Source organism: Macrobrachium nipponense, chromosome 8, assembly GCF_015104395.2.
Source record: "Macrobrachium nipponense isolate FS-2020 chromosome 8, ASM1510439v2, whole genome shotgun sequence".
Classification (NCBI taxonomy): domain Eukaryota; kingdom Metazoa; phylum Arthropoda; class Malacostraca; order Decapoda; family Palaemonidae; genus Macrobrachium; species Macrobrachium nipponense.
The window spans coordinates 116,661,292-116,676,417 of record NC_087203.1 but is presented as its reverse complement, the minus strand read 5'-3'; the positions used below and the strand labels follow the sequence as shown (position 1 = coordinate 116,676,417).

General features: G+C 36.5%; 2 protein-coding genes across 2 annotated transcripts in view; one reads left to right on the top strand and one right to left on the bottom strand.

Moving 5' to 3' along the window:
- The first annotated feature begins 129 nt into the window (after window positions 1-129).
- LOC135222977 (tRNA:m(4)X modification enzyme TRM13 homolog) overlaps window positions 130-15,126 on the top strand; it is a 93,315-nt gene continuing 78,318 nt past the window's right edge. Inside the window, exons 1-2 of the mRNA XM_064261463.1 lie at window positions 130-212; window positions 13,166-13,287. Of these exons, the coding sequence (XP_064117533.1) occupies window positions 13,285-13,287 (3 nt within the window). The 5' untranslated portion in view covers window positions 130-212; window positions 13,166-13,284. The remainder of the gene's footprint in view (window positions 213-13,165; window positions 13,288-15,126) is intronic.
- LOC135222976 (uncharacterized) overlaps window positions 7,629-15,126 on the bottom strand; it is a 46,965-nt gene continuing 39,467 nt past the window's right edge. The window contains exons 2-3 of the mRNA XM_064261462.1: window positions 9,990-10,178; window positions 7,629-9,220 (exon numbers count right to left, since the gene is read on the bottom strand). Coding sequence (XP_064117532.1) covers window positions 7,749-9,220; window positions 9,990-10,161 — 1,644 coding nt within the window. The 5' untranslated portion in view covers window positions 10,162-10,178 and the 3' untranslated portion in view covers window positions 7,629-7,748. The remainder of the gene's footprint in view (window positions 9,221-9,989; window positions 10,179-15,126) is intronic.

Here is a 15,126-nt window from a genome sequence, read left to right as displayed (position 1 = left end):
ATATTCACTCAGAGGCGAAACGAACCTTCAATTGGCTATCGACATTTAAGGAAATGCTTAAATTATTTCTAACGAAATTGGGCTCACGTTAGACTAGTCGTTTTAAGAACTTCACCTAGTAGTAGTACTGCAGTAGGTACTAAGCCACGGCTGTGAGTGGAAGTACTGTGTTTAACCAACTCTTGGCTCCTTTACCAGACAGAATTTCCAAGGTAAAGTCATCTGTCATTCCCATAGTAGTATGACGTTGCTGTACACCGGTGTTGGATGGAATGATTCGTTTGATTACAGTTAAATCATTTGGTTATAGATTAATCATTTAAGTGCAGTGGATTCCGAAGGTCATCTTTCGGTATTAGTTTATTATCTGCATCTTGGCAGCTAAATACTAAATACTAACGAAATTATTTTCATTTAGATGGTCTCCATAGAATATAGGCTGAATTTAACTAGAAAAACTACAGGGTGTCCATAAAGTTCCAGTGCCATTACAAGTATTTATTGCTCAGAATGGCACCGGGACTACGGACACCCTGTACAGTGTGTGGCTAGGCCTACCGGAATTATTTAGTACAGAAACTCCAGTGTGTTTAGCCATGTGATTTGTTGTTGTTTAGTTGGTATGTTTTGAGTATAGGCTATTATTTAGCACTCAAACCGTCAGAAATCTTTGAAATTCAGTTGACATCAATGATTGCATGTTATCAGTGGGGACAAAAGCCTCAGTTCTGCTTATTATTAAGAGCCTTCCGGAATTTTTCTGGGGCAATTAGTGACGGTTTGAAAGTTCGGCTAAAGTTGCCACTTGCTGTTTATACTACGTTTCCATTAAATGACTGAGGCACGGTCTCATGGGTTTTGTTTATATCTTTGTACAAAAAAGCCCATCAGTTTTTCTGAAAGAGTTTGGATGTGGTAAAAATCTGTGATTACTAACTGGTCCTTACAAAAGTGCTCTTTTTCAAAGGGCGAATATCGACAGACAATCAATAATTAGACTTTAACTACTATATATTCGTCTCTCTAAATTAATTTATGTTTTATATCTACATTTAAGGGTTATGTAAAAATTATATTTGTAATACCAACTACTTGACCAACAAAATCATCTATATGGCACTTGAAATTAAACTTCACAGCAAATAAAAATACACTCAAGCTACAAGCACTTATTTGAAAAATATATTGCACCAGTAACACGCAGAGAAGAGTATTATTCTTACCGGCAAGTCTTAAACACTGTAAAATTTGTGAAGCCACATAACTATAGACCCATATATATATATGTATGTTTTTTTTTTTTTTAATTCGTCATGACTAAAGCTTCTTTATAAAGAACTTTTAACTTTAGCGACTAGGTGATATAAATACTCTTTCGGAAGTCGTGAACTTTTATCGTATAGCGATTTTCTTATAAATATCCTTCCGAGGAGTCGGTGGACGATTGCGTCACGCGTCTCCGAGTTCTGGCGGGTAAATGAGAGGTAGGCGGGGCTTATGGTTTCCACGACGCGCGGGAAGAGTATCGGAGTATTCTCTCTCTCTCTCTCTCTCTCTCTCTCTCTCTCTCTCTCTCTCTCTCTCTCTCTCAGGAGACGTCTGGTCATGGGTGTATTGTAGAAGAGACTCATTGATCTCAAGCAGTGAAAATTTATTATTATTATTTTTTTTTTTTCTATCACAGTCCTCCAATTCGACTGGGTGGTATTTATAGTGTGGGGTTCCGGGTTGCATCCTGCCTCCTTAGGAGTCCATCACTTTTCTTACTATGTGTGCCGTTTCTAGGATCACACTCTTCTGCATGAGTCCTGGAACTACTTCAGCGTCTAGTTTTTCTAGATTCCTTTTCAGGGATCTAGGGATCGTGCCTAGTGCTCCTATGATTATGGGTAAGATTTCCACTGGCATATCCCATATCCTTCTTATTTCTATTTTCAGATCTTGATACTTATCCATTTTTTCCCTCTCTTTCTCTTCAACTCTGGTGTCCCATGGTATTGCGACATCAATGAGTGATACTTTCTTCTTGACTTTGTCAATCAACGTCACTTCTGGTCTGTTTGCACGTATCACCGTATCTGTTCTGATACCATAGTCCCAGAGGATCTTTGCCTGATCGTTTTCTATCACTCCTCAGGTTGGTGCTCGTACCACTTATTACTGCAAGGTAGCTGATGTTTCTTGCACAGGCTCCAGTGGAGGGCTTTTGCCACTGAATCATGCCTCTTTTTGTACTGGTTCTGTGCAAGTGCCGGGCATTCGCTTGCTATGTGGTTTATGGTTTCATTTTTCGTATTGCACTTCCTACATATGGGAGAGATGTTATTTCCGTCTATCGTTCTTTGAACATATCTGGTTCTTAGGGCCTGATCTTGTGCTGCTGTTATCATTCCTTCAGTTTCCTTCTTTAGCTCTCCCCTCTGTAGCCATTGCCAATTGTCATCGCTGGCTAGTTCTTTAGTCTGTCTCATGTATTGTCCGTGCATTGGTTTGTTGTGCCAGTCCTCTGTTCTGTCTGTCATTCTCCTGTCTCTGTATATTTCTGGGTCTTCGTCTACTTTTATTAGTCCTTCTTCCCATGCACTCTTTAGCCACTCGTCTTCACTGGTTTTCAGATATTGCCCCAGTGCTCTGTTCTCGATGTTGACGCAGTCCTCTATACTTCGTAGTCCTCTCCCTCCTTCCTTTCGTGTTATGTATAGTCTGTCCGTATTTGCTCTTGGGTGTAGTGCTTTGTGTATTGTCATATGTTTCCTGGTTTTCTGATCTATGCTGTGGAGTTCTGCCTTCGTCCATTCCACTATTCCTGCGCTATATCTGATTGCTGGCACTGCCCATGTGTTTATGGCTTTTATCATATTCTGGCGTTGAGTTTTGACTTGAGTATCGCCTTGAGTCCTCTGCATATATTCTTTCCTGATCGTGTCCTTCATCTCTTGGTGTTTTATATCCCTCCTTCCATTATTCCAGGTATTTGTATCCTGTCTCATCTATGTGTTTTGATGTTGCTCCCATCTGGTAGCTTTATATATCAATAATAATAATAATAATAATAATAATATTATTATTATTATTATTATTATTATTATTATTATTTTATTATTATTATTATTATTATTATTATTATTATTATTATTATTATTATTATTATTATTATTATTATTATTATTATTATTATTATTATTATTTTATTATTATTATTATTATTGGAAAAGTAAATCCACAGTAATATGTCCTGATCTGTTATTTAAAATAAAATGGACAACACATCAAACGATTCAAGAGACGAACCGCCACTTCGAAGATCTAGGCGATTAGCTGGTTTGCCGTTGGAGAACGAGGGGATAACGTGAAGAGCCAACTACATCATCAAACAGGCTTTTTGTTTTAAACTAGTCAAAAAAACGAGTTCTTGTATGGTCACTGTTAGTAATTGTATTCAGATTGACAAGGAGGACCGTGCAGGTCTTCGAAAGCTCTCTGCTTTGTATTTTAAATAACAATTTCCATTTTATTTTATTAACTCATGTGATTATGAGGTTTCTTTGGATTATTATTATTATTATTATGCATAAAACTTTGTTTTTATTGTTATAATTGTCTATTAAGATAATAAAATAATATTTTTTAACTTATGATTATTGAGATCAATAATTTATATATATATATATATATATATATATATAATATATATATATAATATATATATATATATATAATAAAGGACCCCACCCCATAAAAACACCAAAATATATAGAGAGAAATACTATATTTCAGAGCTGCTGTCTCCCTCTTCAGGTAGATGAAGAGGGAGACAGCAGTCTCTGAAATATAGTATTTCTCTCTCTATAGTTTGGTGTTTTTATGGTCTCCTTTTATTAGATAGAATTCTGTTATAACGGAACATTTTTACCTGTCATATATATATATATATATATATATATATATATATATGTTTTCTCCACATCAAGTGAAATCTCTTGAGGAACTGTGATTAGTGAAATCCTTTGAGGAACTCTGATTAATGAAATTCCTTAGGGAACTGTGATTAGTGAAATCCCTCGAGGAACTGTGATTACTGGAATCCCTCGAGGAACTGTGATTACTGGAATCCCTTGAGGAACTGTGATGAGTGAAATCCCTCGAGGAACTGTGATTAATGAAACCCCTTGAGGAACTGTGATTAGTGAAATCCTTTGAGGAACTCTGATTAATGAAATTCCTTGAGGAACTGTGATTAGTGAAATCCCTCGAGGAACTGTGATTACTGGAATCCCTTGAGAACTGTGGTTACTGAGAGCCCTTGAGGAACTGTGATTACTGGAATCCCTTGAGGAACTGTGATTACTGAGAGCCCTTGAGGAACTGTGATTAGCGTCATGTACCACCAACATACGTAAAGACCATCTTGTTTACATTCCATTAAAAGTCGGTATTTCGAGAATAAGGCCAGAGAAGACTAAGTGTCAATTCAAGTGCATCGTATTGAAACCCAAAATCAAAATTTGAAGTGCAAATAGGGATAATGACATTCATGACAGACTGCGAGATGAGGCGAACCTTTTCTCAACGCATATTGATAGACGCAGGAGACAGAGAATTTCAATATTCTTTTGCGAAAATCCGACGAGCATTAAAAATACATTGGGTGACGTCCAGATCACGCCATCGTAAACGAGCAGATTCTCAGAGGGAAGTGTTGATATAAGAAAATCAATCGACAGGTAGGCTATTGTGCCTGAATTGCGCTATTTTGTTACGCTGTCAACCTGATTTTGGCTTTGCACAGTAAATTCAGTCTTCTGCTGTTTATTCAGTTTTTTTTTTCTCTCTTATTAGAAACATTCTGAGTTCTGTATACTGTGCTTTAAATCATGACCTATAAGATAATTTTTTCACGGGTCTACCGTAACTCATCGCTGTTTTTAATATCTCCTTATTGTGCCTATCTGTGGTATGTCTTTTTTTCGATCTCGTTGTTGGTCAAATTTACAAGGCACGGCGTGTTTCATACGCGTATTCGAATCGAGAAGTATTGTAACATTACAAATAATCTGTGTAGTCCTGTTTTAATCAACATTATATATATATATATATATATATATATATATATATATATATATATATATATATATATATATATATATTATATATATATGTATATTAATACTCTCTTTCAGAAAGATTCTTATAAACATTACAAGTTTCATTGACGTCAACATTTCAAGATAACCGCTGTACTATCAATGAAGTTCTCGATTAGTGTAATAACCTCATTATTTAAGGTAATGAAAAATCATTAGTTTCCATAATACATCAGCTTAAAGATACCTTCAGACAGGCAGAATATAATGTAACATCACTTCTTGTGACTGACAGTTCACCTTGGCCTCACTGATAATAAATCATTTCCTCTGACATTAAGTTGTTCTGATGCAATTAGCCATGGGGGATAATTGCCAGGGATATTTATTCAGTTTTAAATGTGTGTATGGCCTGTCGAACTTCTCCAAGGTTCCAGATGTCCTTCATTCCTTCACAGCGTAGAACTGTGGAACAGCCTCCCTGAGGATGTGCAATTGGAACTTACTTCAGAAGTTCAAGCGAAGATCCATTGTATTATTACAGTTCTCCTTTTATTTTAATGATTTACGTACATTTTCCTCTATTTATTTATTTATTTCTTATTTTATTAAGTGATCTGTTCTCTCTGTATTTCCCATTACCTTCTGTTACTTTCTAATAGACACCATAATATTCTTTGGAAGCTTGAATTTCATGTCAGTGGCCCCTTTGGTGGGGTTGCTCCATATGAGTAGGGTTCATTTTTTAAATAATAATAATAATAATAATAATAATAGCTAAATAGGTGGCTTTATCGGCATATAGATTTTATTTGAAAATGATATGACTTTTTATAGTAAGAAAGATTGTTTATGAGTAGTGTTCATCTTCTGAGTAATAATAATAATAATAATAATAATAATAATAATAATAATAATAATAATAATAATAATAGGTAGATAGGTGGCTTTAGCAGCAAATGCACTTGATTTAAAATGAATCTGACTATTCATAGTAAGATAGTAAGATGTTTTATAATCGTACCTCCAAGCAGCCAAATTACGTGTCTCAGTATGTCTGTCTGTTTTGTGAATGGAAACTGATCACGTAAGTGTATGTGTGTGTGTGTGTGTGTCTCTCTCTCTCTCTCTCTCTCTTTGTAAACATGAAGGGCGTAGTATGAGACGGTTCTGTCTATAGACTCTGTCATCTCTGTGACGAACAGGGAACCTTTTCATGTCGTCACCATTTTTCGTATATTACAACATACTTTTTTTTCCCCTAAAAATGATTGCGCTACACGTGTATTGTTCGTGTAGGAAATGTAATATCAAAAATGTTATCTTTGCGTTTAGGAATCGGAGGTTAATGGATGCAAATCTGTTTCACTGCTGAATTAAAGTGATAATTGTATATACATATATGTATGTATGCATGTATATCATATTTTATTCATATTTCAATTCATCAGTAAAACACACACACACACACACACACACACACACACACACATATATATATATATATATATATATATATATATATATATATATATTATATAGTATTTGTATACACATATTTCATCCACAAACGCACAAAAGTTAATAGCATAAAAATGCTCGTAGAGTTCTCTGTTATATTAAGTAATAATAAGGTTAAAAATCAGACATTTTCCACGGTTTATTTACAGATATTTACAGTCGGTAACACCAGAAGTACACAGTCTCAAGATGGTAACACATTTCCTTTGGATATTTCAAGCTTAATTAATTTATTGGGTAAAAATATCGTCTAATTAATTTACTGAGTCAATATTTACTAGTCTCATTATATAATGACAATGTTCGTCCATTCATCCCTTTTATTTATTTAGTCATTCATTTTACTGGAGTTCAGTTAGCAGCAGTAATACAGAATCCTTCACATTTGATAAACAGCGTCGAATCTTGAGTGAATTTTTGGTATTTTCTTACATTTCCGAAAGCGCCTCAGTGGCGTGATCGGTATGGTCTTGGCCTGTCACCTCGGTGGCCGCGAGTTCGATTCACGGGCATTCCATTGAGGTGTTAGAGATGTGTATTTTTGGTGATAGAAGTTCACTCTCGACGTGGTTCGGAAGTCACGTAAAGCCGTTGGTCCCGTTGCTGAATAACCACTGGTTCCATGCAACGTAAAAAGACCATACAGACAAACAAACTCACATTTCTGATCTAACCAAATTGATTGAGATGGTTTGGGCATGTGGGCAGGGTGGTCGAGAAATAAGGGGCGAAAAGGGGGTGGGTATAATTATTCAATGGTAGAAGGTCGAGAAGAAGGCAGAGTTCAGATGGCACGATATAGTGAGGGAGGATTCGTAGAAGATGGGTGTAGCAGAGGAAGATGCTTTTTGATACGAGTAGTTTGAGAAGTTGCTTTGAGGCAACCGACCCTTATCTCAGGGACAGTAGTGGGGGGATGAAGAAGGTTTATCTATATATGTTATATATATGTATATATATATGTATATATATATATATATATATATATATATATATATATATATATATATATATACCATATAATGTCTATCTACAAACATAAGCAATTGAATAACAGCCTATCACTACAAATATAAGAATTAAAAACTTATATTTAAAATTAAAGCAAATATTAGCTCATATTAAATACTTCTATACAACACTTTAAGATTTCCTCCATAGCCACCGGCCATCCTGCTGAGATAAATTACCCGTAGGGGGTAATGGAAGAGGGTCATGACCAGCCTCCCTCTCTCGCCCTTGGGGAACTGGCACGGTGTCGTAGGTGCTGTCGATGATGTCCTGAATGCTCGTAGGAGGTCTGGGAGAGCCGTTGCTATCTGAAGGACGGCGATTTGAGCTCCGTGTCTCTCTCGGGAAGAAGCTCTTTCCTTGACCTGTGGTGACTTTGAAGGAGCTCTGCTGTAATCGTACCAGAGGGAGAGACGAGGTCGCATCGCTTCGTTGTCGAGTCGCAGTAGACGCCCCTGGCACGACGGGAACCCAAAGAGGTTTTCTGTCGTTAATATTATTAATATTAACATTATTTTTTATATTATTTTTACTAGATATGAAATCAGATAACGTCGAAGGTTGCTGGTTGTTACTGTGCTTGGTAACTCCACTTCCAATGCTGTTACGTTGGAAGGGATGGTGAAACTGTCTGTTGGCCCTTGACTGCTTCGGAAAACTGCTGGGCCCTTGGAGAGATGGTGGGCCGTGAATAGGGAAGCTCGGAGTTCCTGAAGACGATGGTCTAGGTCTGAAACCGTTGTGAGGGAAAGTGGAAGGAGAGATGACATTGAACTGTGCCGGAATATTATTCAGCGACAGGTCAGGTGGGCTCGGTCGAAATTCTCCGGCGTTAGGTTTTTGTGCGTTCAAACTAGGCCCATTCGTAACATGGGGCTGTAAGATATTACCTCCAAAACGAGAAGTTGTTCTGATATTCGAATGTAAACTGGACTCAGTTGTGACATGGGGCTGTAAGATATTGTTTCCAAAATGAGACGACACCCTAATATTCCCGTGTAAGTTTCTGCTATCCACGGCTTCCGGAGTAAACAATCCATTATGATTTTGTGACTCTGGTATCCTCGACGTCACAACCGTCCCAGGAGCAACAAGTACTGCTGGAAGCGGCCCTACTGGAAGACGAACCGCTGGAATGACCGAAGGGGCCTCGTCTCGTATGGTGATACCATTCTGAACAACGGCCTCTGGCGTGTCTCCCCTCACTAAAATCCCCCCTTCTTCGATAACGACGCCCACGGGAGCTTGGGCATCTTGTGGCCCTCGCTGCCGTTTGCCCAAGGAAAGGTCAACGATGGTCTGGACAACCTGGTCGCGGTAGAGGGTCCCCCCGGGGATCTTCACGTTGCTCAGACGCCCCCGACGGTCGCTCTTGACTAAATCGGAGACGATGACGACATCCCCATCCTCTACTAGCTGCGGCCGCTCTAAGGGCGCCTCGAGCCCGTCGGCGTCCCCGTCGCCTACCTGGTTCAGGATGATGTCGTCGCCGTCTCTAGAGGCGAAGCCATCCGGAGGAGGGTTGTGTGGGAGGGACCAGGGAGGGAATCTGTACAGCCAGGGGTTTGTGACGGGGGTTCCCGTGGATCCTTCGTCTGTGCCTTCTGCAGGATATGAAATGTCAGAGTAAAGCAGAATAAGGAAAACTCCAGTAGCAACTTTTATGATTTATGATCACTAGTTTCTTAATTGATTTTGCTATGGCTATGATGTAATTTTTTAAAGTTTACAGTTGATTTTATTTGATTAAGAGTTAATTTTATTAAATGAGGTGGCCTAAAAATAGTTGGAAAGCAAAACAGAACATCAGAACGAAAAAATAAAACAAAGCAGAACCTCGGAATAGAAAAATAAAACAAAACAGGACCTCAGAATGAAAAAGAAATAAAACAAAACAACCTCAGAATGAAAAAAATAAAGCTAAACAACTTCAGAATGAAAAAAAATAAACAACTTCAGAATGAAAGAAAAAAATAAAACAAAACAACCTCAGAATGAAAAAAATAAAACAAAACAACCTCATAATGAAAAAAATAAACAAAACAACTTCAGAATGAAAAAAAATAAAACAAAACAAAACCTCAGAATGAAAAAAATAAAGCAAACAGGACCTCAGAATGAAAAATAAAACAAAACTAAACCTCGAAAATTCAAATAAAGCAAGACAGAACATCTGAATAGAAAAAAAAGAACCTCAGAATGACAAAATAAAAATAAACAGAATCTCAGAATAAAAAAACAAAACAAAAAAACAGAACCTCAGAATGAAAAAATAAAAAAACAAAATAAAACCTCAGAATGAACAAAATAAAACAAAACAGAACCTCGGAGTAAAAATAAGAAAACAGAATTAAGCCTTAAGGCGCATCTTACCACCGATGAAAAGATCCGAATCTGATCCCAGAACCTGAGTCACGTCTTCGAGTTTGTCTCTCTTCGTTCTGCCGAAGGCGCCCAGCCCTGAGGAGGAAGGCAGGCCTAATGACAGCACTGTCTGGAGAAAGAAGCAAGCTGCCTCTATGCTTACGAGAGTAGATAGGCGCATCTTCTTTCCGCTTTTATCTGGAATAAAGGGACGTGATATATGTGATGGTATACTCTTAGACTGATGCTAGGTGCTGCGTGACATTCTTGAAATATAATGAATCCATTGATTTTGTGATGTATTGATTGTAGGATGTATTGATTTTGTGATGTATTGATTTTAAGATAGTGAATAGAGTTACAAGGATTAGGATGTCTCGAAGACTTACTAACCCATCCTAAAAGGAGACTTCGTGTGCTCACTTATCTCTAGGAGCAGGTTTTACTGTGCATTCACGGTGTCCAAATGATTCTGTCTAGCTTTCTTTTAAACTCTTCCACTCTACTGAAGTTGTAATGGCTGAATTGCGAGATAGATCCAAGAAATAAAGATTTAGTCCAAGGATCTAAAATTGGAACAGAGAAAACCCCAGCAGTTGCACTATGAAGCAATAGTTAGAGAAGTTAGACAGAAAGGCTGAAGACAGGAACGGGTAATGTAGGTAAAAGTAGGTAAAAGTAGAAGGGTAAGGAGTACTAGGTTGCAGCTATAGTAGATTCACACCAACCGTGCATTTGATGTCTAGAGCAGTCCCTTACGACGTTCCTGATTGGCTGTTGATAAGCCAATCACAGGGCTGGAAACTCTCAGTCTCTCTCGAGAGTTCACTCACTCTCTCGAGAGACAGTTTCCAGCCCTGTGATTGCCTTATCAACAGCCAATCAGGAACTTCGTAAGGGACTGGCCTAGACATCAAATGTACGGTTGATGTGAATCTACTATAGCGGCTTAGGGACACCGCAAAGACCCTATAGTAATGCCTATATACTGAGCCGTAAGATATATAGCCTCTCGCCTCTCTTAACAAACCCCATCGACTCTGAGAAAGGAGACCCAGAGGCGGAGACCAATCGCGGAGACCTGAGGCGGAGACCAGGGACCCATCTCGGACGAAATTCCCTGGAACCACAAGACACTTCGATAAGTCACGCTCACTTCTCATTTGAATTTGGTGGCGTCGCCTTCCCTCTCACCTATATTTACGTCTATTACGAAGCTCGAGAGACGTAATTAGTTATACCTGAAGGGGAAATTTTTTTCTTTCTCCCTCGACATACCCTTTCCTACCCACCGGCAAGGTTGCTGTTTTTGGGCAGGAGAGAGAGAGAGAGAGCCCGTTCGTTGGTCGTGGGCGAAACGGAAAGTAGAAGAGAATTCCACTTTAAAAATTAGGGTTTAATTATGCTGCAAATGTCACTGGGACTTCGGGGCGAGAGAGAGAGAGAGAGAACATTCTAGTGAACATTATACGATCACGTTCTTATTGTTCCTTGTATTAAGAAATAAGTTCTAAGGCGAACAACCCTTTCAAATAACGGTATGTTGATCATCCACCCTCCAATCACCAAACATACCAAATTGCAGCCCTCTAGCCTCAGTAGTTTTGATTTTATTTAAGGTTAAAAGTAAGCCACAATCGTACTTCTGGCAGCGCTATAGGTAACAAAAACATAGGCCACCACCGGGACGTGGCTGAGGCTCATGGGCCGCGGCTGAGGTCCACCAACGGATAGAACACTCGATTGCTCTGAAGAAACTGAGGAGCAATTTTTTTTATTGCTTTCAATGACTGTTTTATGTCTCACGATCTCCAAATAGAAAGACGAAATTATGTATATATATATTAATATATATATATGTATATATATATATATATATATATATATATATATATATATATATATATATATATTATATATATATGTGTGTATATATATATATATATATATAAATAATTATATATATATACTATATATATACATACAACTTTAAAGGGCGGTATTTAAAATTTTATATATCCCCGGCCTCGTAAGTAAATTCAACCTCCTACCTTAAACGTGCAAAGGTCCTATCTATCCCCAAAGCATTTAAATAATCATTAATGGTTAACATACGACTCTAATAACTAATCAGCAGATCACCTACTATGATAATTATCGTTAATTGCATCACCACACACATACACACACACACACACCCAGATTTGGTAAACAATTATAGGTCTCTTTATTGCGAAGCTTCGCTAAGTGTGTCGTCATCACCAGAGCGGGTCTCGAATTTTGGCCCCCTTACCATTATATCTGCCACGAGGGAGATTTATTAGCCCGCCAGTCTTACCGTGTTGCCGTAGAGTCTTATTTAAGAGTCACGATTCTCCAGGAAATATAAAACAGGTTCTTCAGAAGTGGAGGAATATATTTCAGAATGCGAGAGAGCGTCTCTGATTTGGGGCGTGATTTTTGGAAATCTGCGCTGGATGTTAAGGGCTGATGTCATTCTGAGATACGATGCAGCTGATTATGAATAAATATGAGAGAGAGAGAGAGAACTTTTAAGTGTTTATTTTCAGAAATAAAGTAACTTACTCATATTTCCGAATCACTTTAGAGAGAGAGAGAGTTATTTCCATGTGTTTAATTTAAAAACAAATATAGTAACTTAGTTGCTGGTACTTTAAAATCATTGTAGAGAGAAAGAGAGAGAAAGTTACTTTTAAGTGTTTATTTTCACAAATAAAGTATCTCAGAATCACTGTAGAGAGAGAGAAGAGAGAGAGAGAGAGAGCTATTTCCAAGTGTTTAATTTAGAAACTAAAGTAACTTAGTTATACCTTAAAATCACTGTAGAGAGAGAGAGAGAGATTTCCAAGTCTGTAATTTAAGAAATAAAGTAAGCTATAACTTGAAATTTCTGTGGAGAGAAAGCGATTGAGGGAAGTATTTCTAATAACAAAATACAAGAACATACTTCAAAATAACTGCATATGAATTTAAAAAGAATACATTATTGTGGCCCTTGATTCATTCCGTTAAATATACATATAGTATGCATAAAAGCGAAATGTTTCTATAAGCAACCATATTCTTGCTTTTTAAAGGAATATATTACTAGGTTCTTATAGGACTAGTTTTCGTGATGACTTAGTAAATTCAGTGGACTTACACCAAATTCTCTCGATTTACAGGAAGCCTCTGGTTATGGACAAATGAATTGCGAATATTTCTAATCTGCTGATTTAATCTACCAGTCGTATTACCATTCACTCAACACTAGGAGCCAAGTGTACGCTGCGTCAGTCACCATATGGTAAGTACTAATAGTAGTAGTAGTAGTAGGGATTTATCTTTGCAACAGCTCTTCCTCGAATGTGACTTCTAGAATTTCAGTAGGTATGGCTTTCATTTTACCATTTTTTTTCTGATATTATTTTGTGAGACATTCGTCGGAAGGCTTAGCAAGTATGCCTGTTACACATGCACCAGACGCTTCGGTGAAAATCTGCAGCAGTGTTGTAGACAAGAGTATAGATTTTGTCTTTTCTGCTGAATATCCTAGTATGGTGTTCGTCATCAGCCCTTAATAAAGAGATACTTTTATGTAAAACGTCGTTAAATATGATTGGTAAAACCAACATTCAATTTTACGTATTACGTTCTTTCGCAGTTTCAAGAGGCTCACCTTTTTCGGGTAGAAATCAATTCATTTTTACTGATGAATTTGGGGGGAAATTAATTCACTTTTTCCTGATGAATTTTGGGTACAAATAAATTCATATTTTCGTGATGAATTTTGAGTAGAAATTAACTTATTTTTTCCCGATGAATTTTGTATAGAAATTAATTCATTTTTTCGTGATGAATTTTGTGTAGAAATAAATTCAATTTTCCTGATGAATTATGGGTAGTAATAAATTCGTTTTTTCCTGATGAATTTTAGGTAGAAATAAAAAAAAAATTTCCTGATAAATTTTGGGTTGAAAAATTATTTTTTCCTGATGAATTTAGGGTGCAAATAAATTCATTTGTGTCTGATGAATTAGATTGGGTTTATGTGTGAAAGTGATTCATTTTGACATGATTTTCGAATTATTTTTTTTATTTCCTTTTATTTGTTATTAGTGATTTTTTGTTCAGATGTGGAATTAGTTCTTAGATCAAAATCTAAAATAAAAAAAAAAGCACATGCATATTGTATATTGAATGTACACTTATATATATATATATATATATATATATATATATATATATATATATATTACACTGTATCATTAGAACTATTTTTTATTCATAGCCATATACTTGTTACCTGAACAATTGCCTGAAAGGGTCATGAGGTGCACCTTACAATCAATATTTGTAAGACATCTTTTTACCTCTACGTCTGTCCCACACAAAGCGGAAATAGTTGTAGGAAAAACGATATTGATAAACAGTAGAAAATGATCCTAAAAATGACAAATAATCTAAATTGATATGCAGCGGAAAATATTCCTCAAAAATTACAAATATTTTATATTGATAGGCAATAGAAAATAATCCTGAAAAATTACGAATCATTTATATTGATAAACAGTAGAAAATAATCGTTAAAAAAAAATACGAATAATTTATCTTTATATGCAGCGGAAAATAATCGTTAAAAATTGCAAATAATTCCGATATCTATAACAAGCGTCACTCTACAGTACAACCTATGATAACACAAGACGACACTCTCCAAACCATGAACTTTGCAATTATTAATGTTTTTTTTTTTTTTATAGTAAGCGAGTTATCTTCTTTCCGTATTTCCCTTTACCTCCTCTTAATTCCGCCAAATGAACGCCATAATATTCTTTGGAAGATTGAATTTCAAGGCAGTGTCCCCTTTGGTTGGTTTGTTCCATACGAACAGGGGTCATCTTCTGAATAACAATAATAATAATAATAATAATAATAATAAATCTTTGGAAGCTTGAATTTCTAGTCATTGGCCCTTTTGGTGGGCTTGTTCCATTTGAATAGGGTTCATCTTCTGAATAATAATAATAATAATAATAATAATAATAATAATAATAATAATAATGGCACTTCTCCCTATCGCCTTAGGTAATAACCAAACAAAACCGATTTCTTATCGTAATCACGAGGTGGCTCTGTGTTCGCT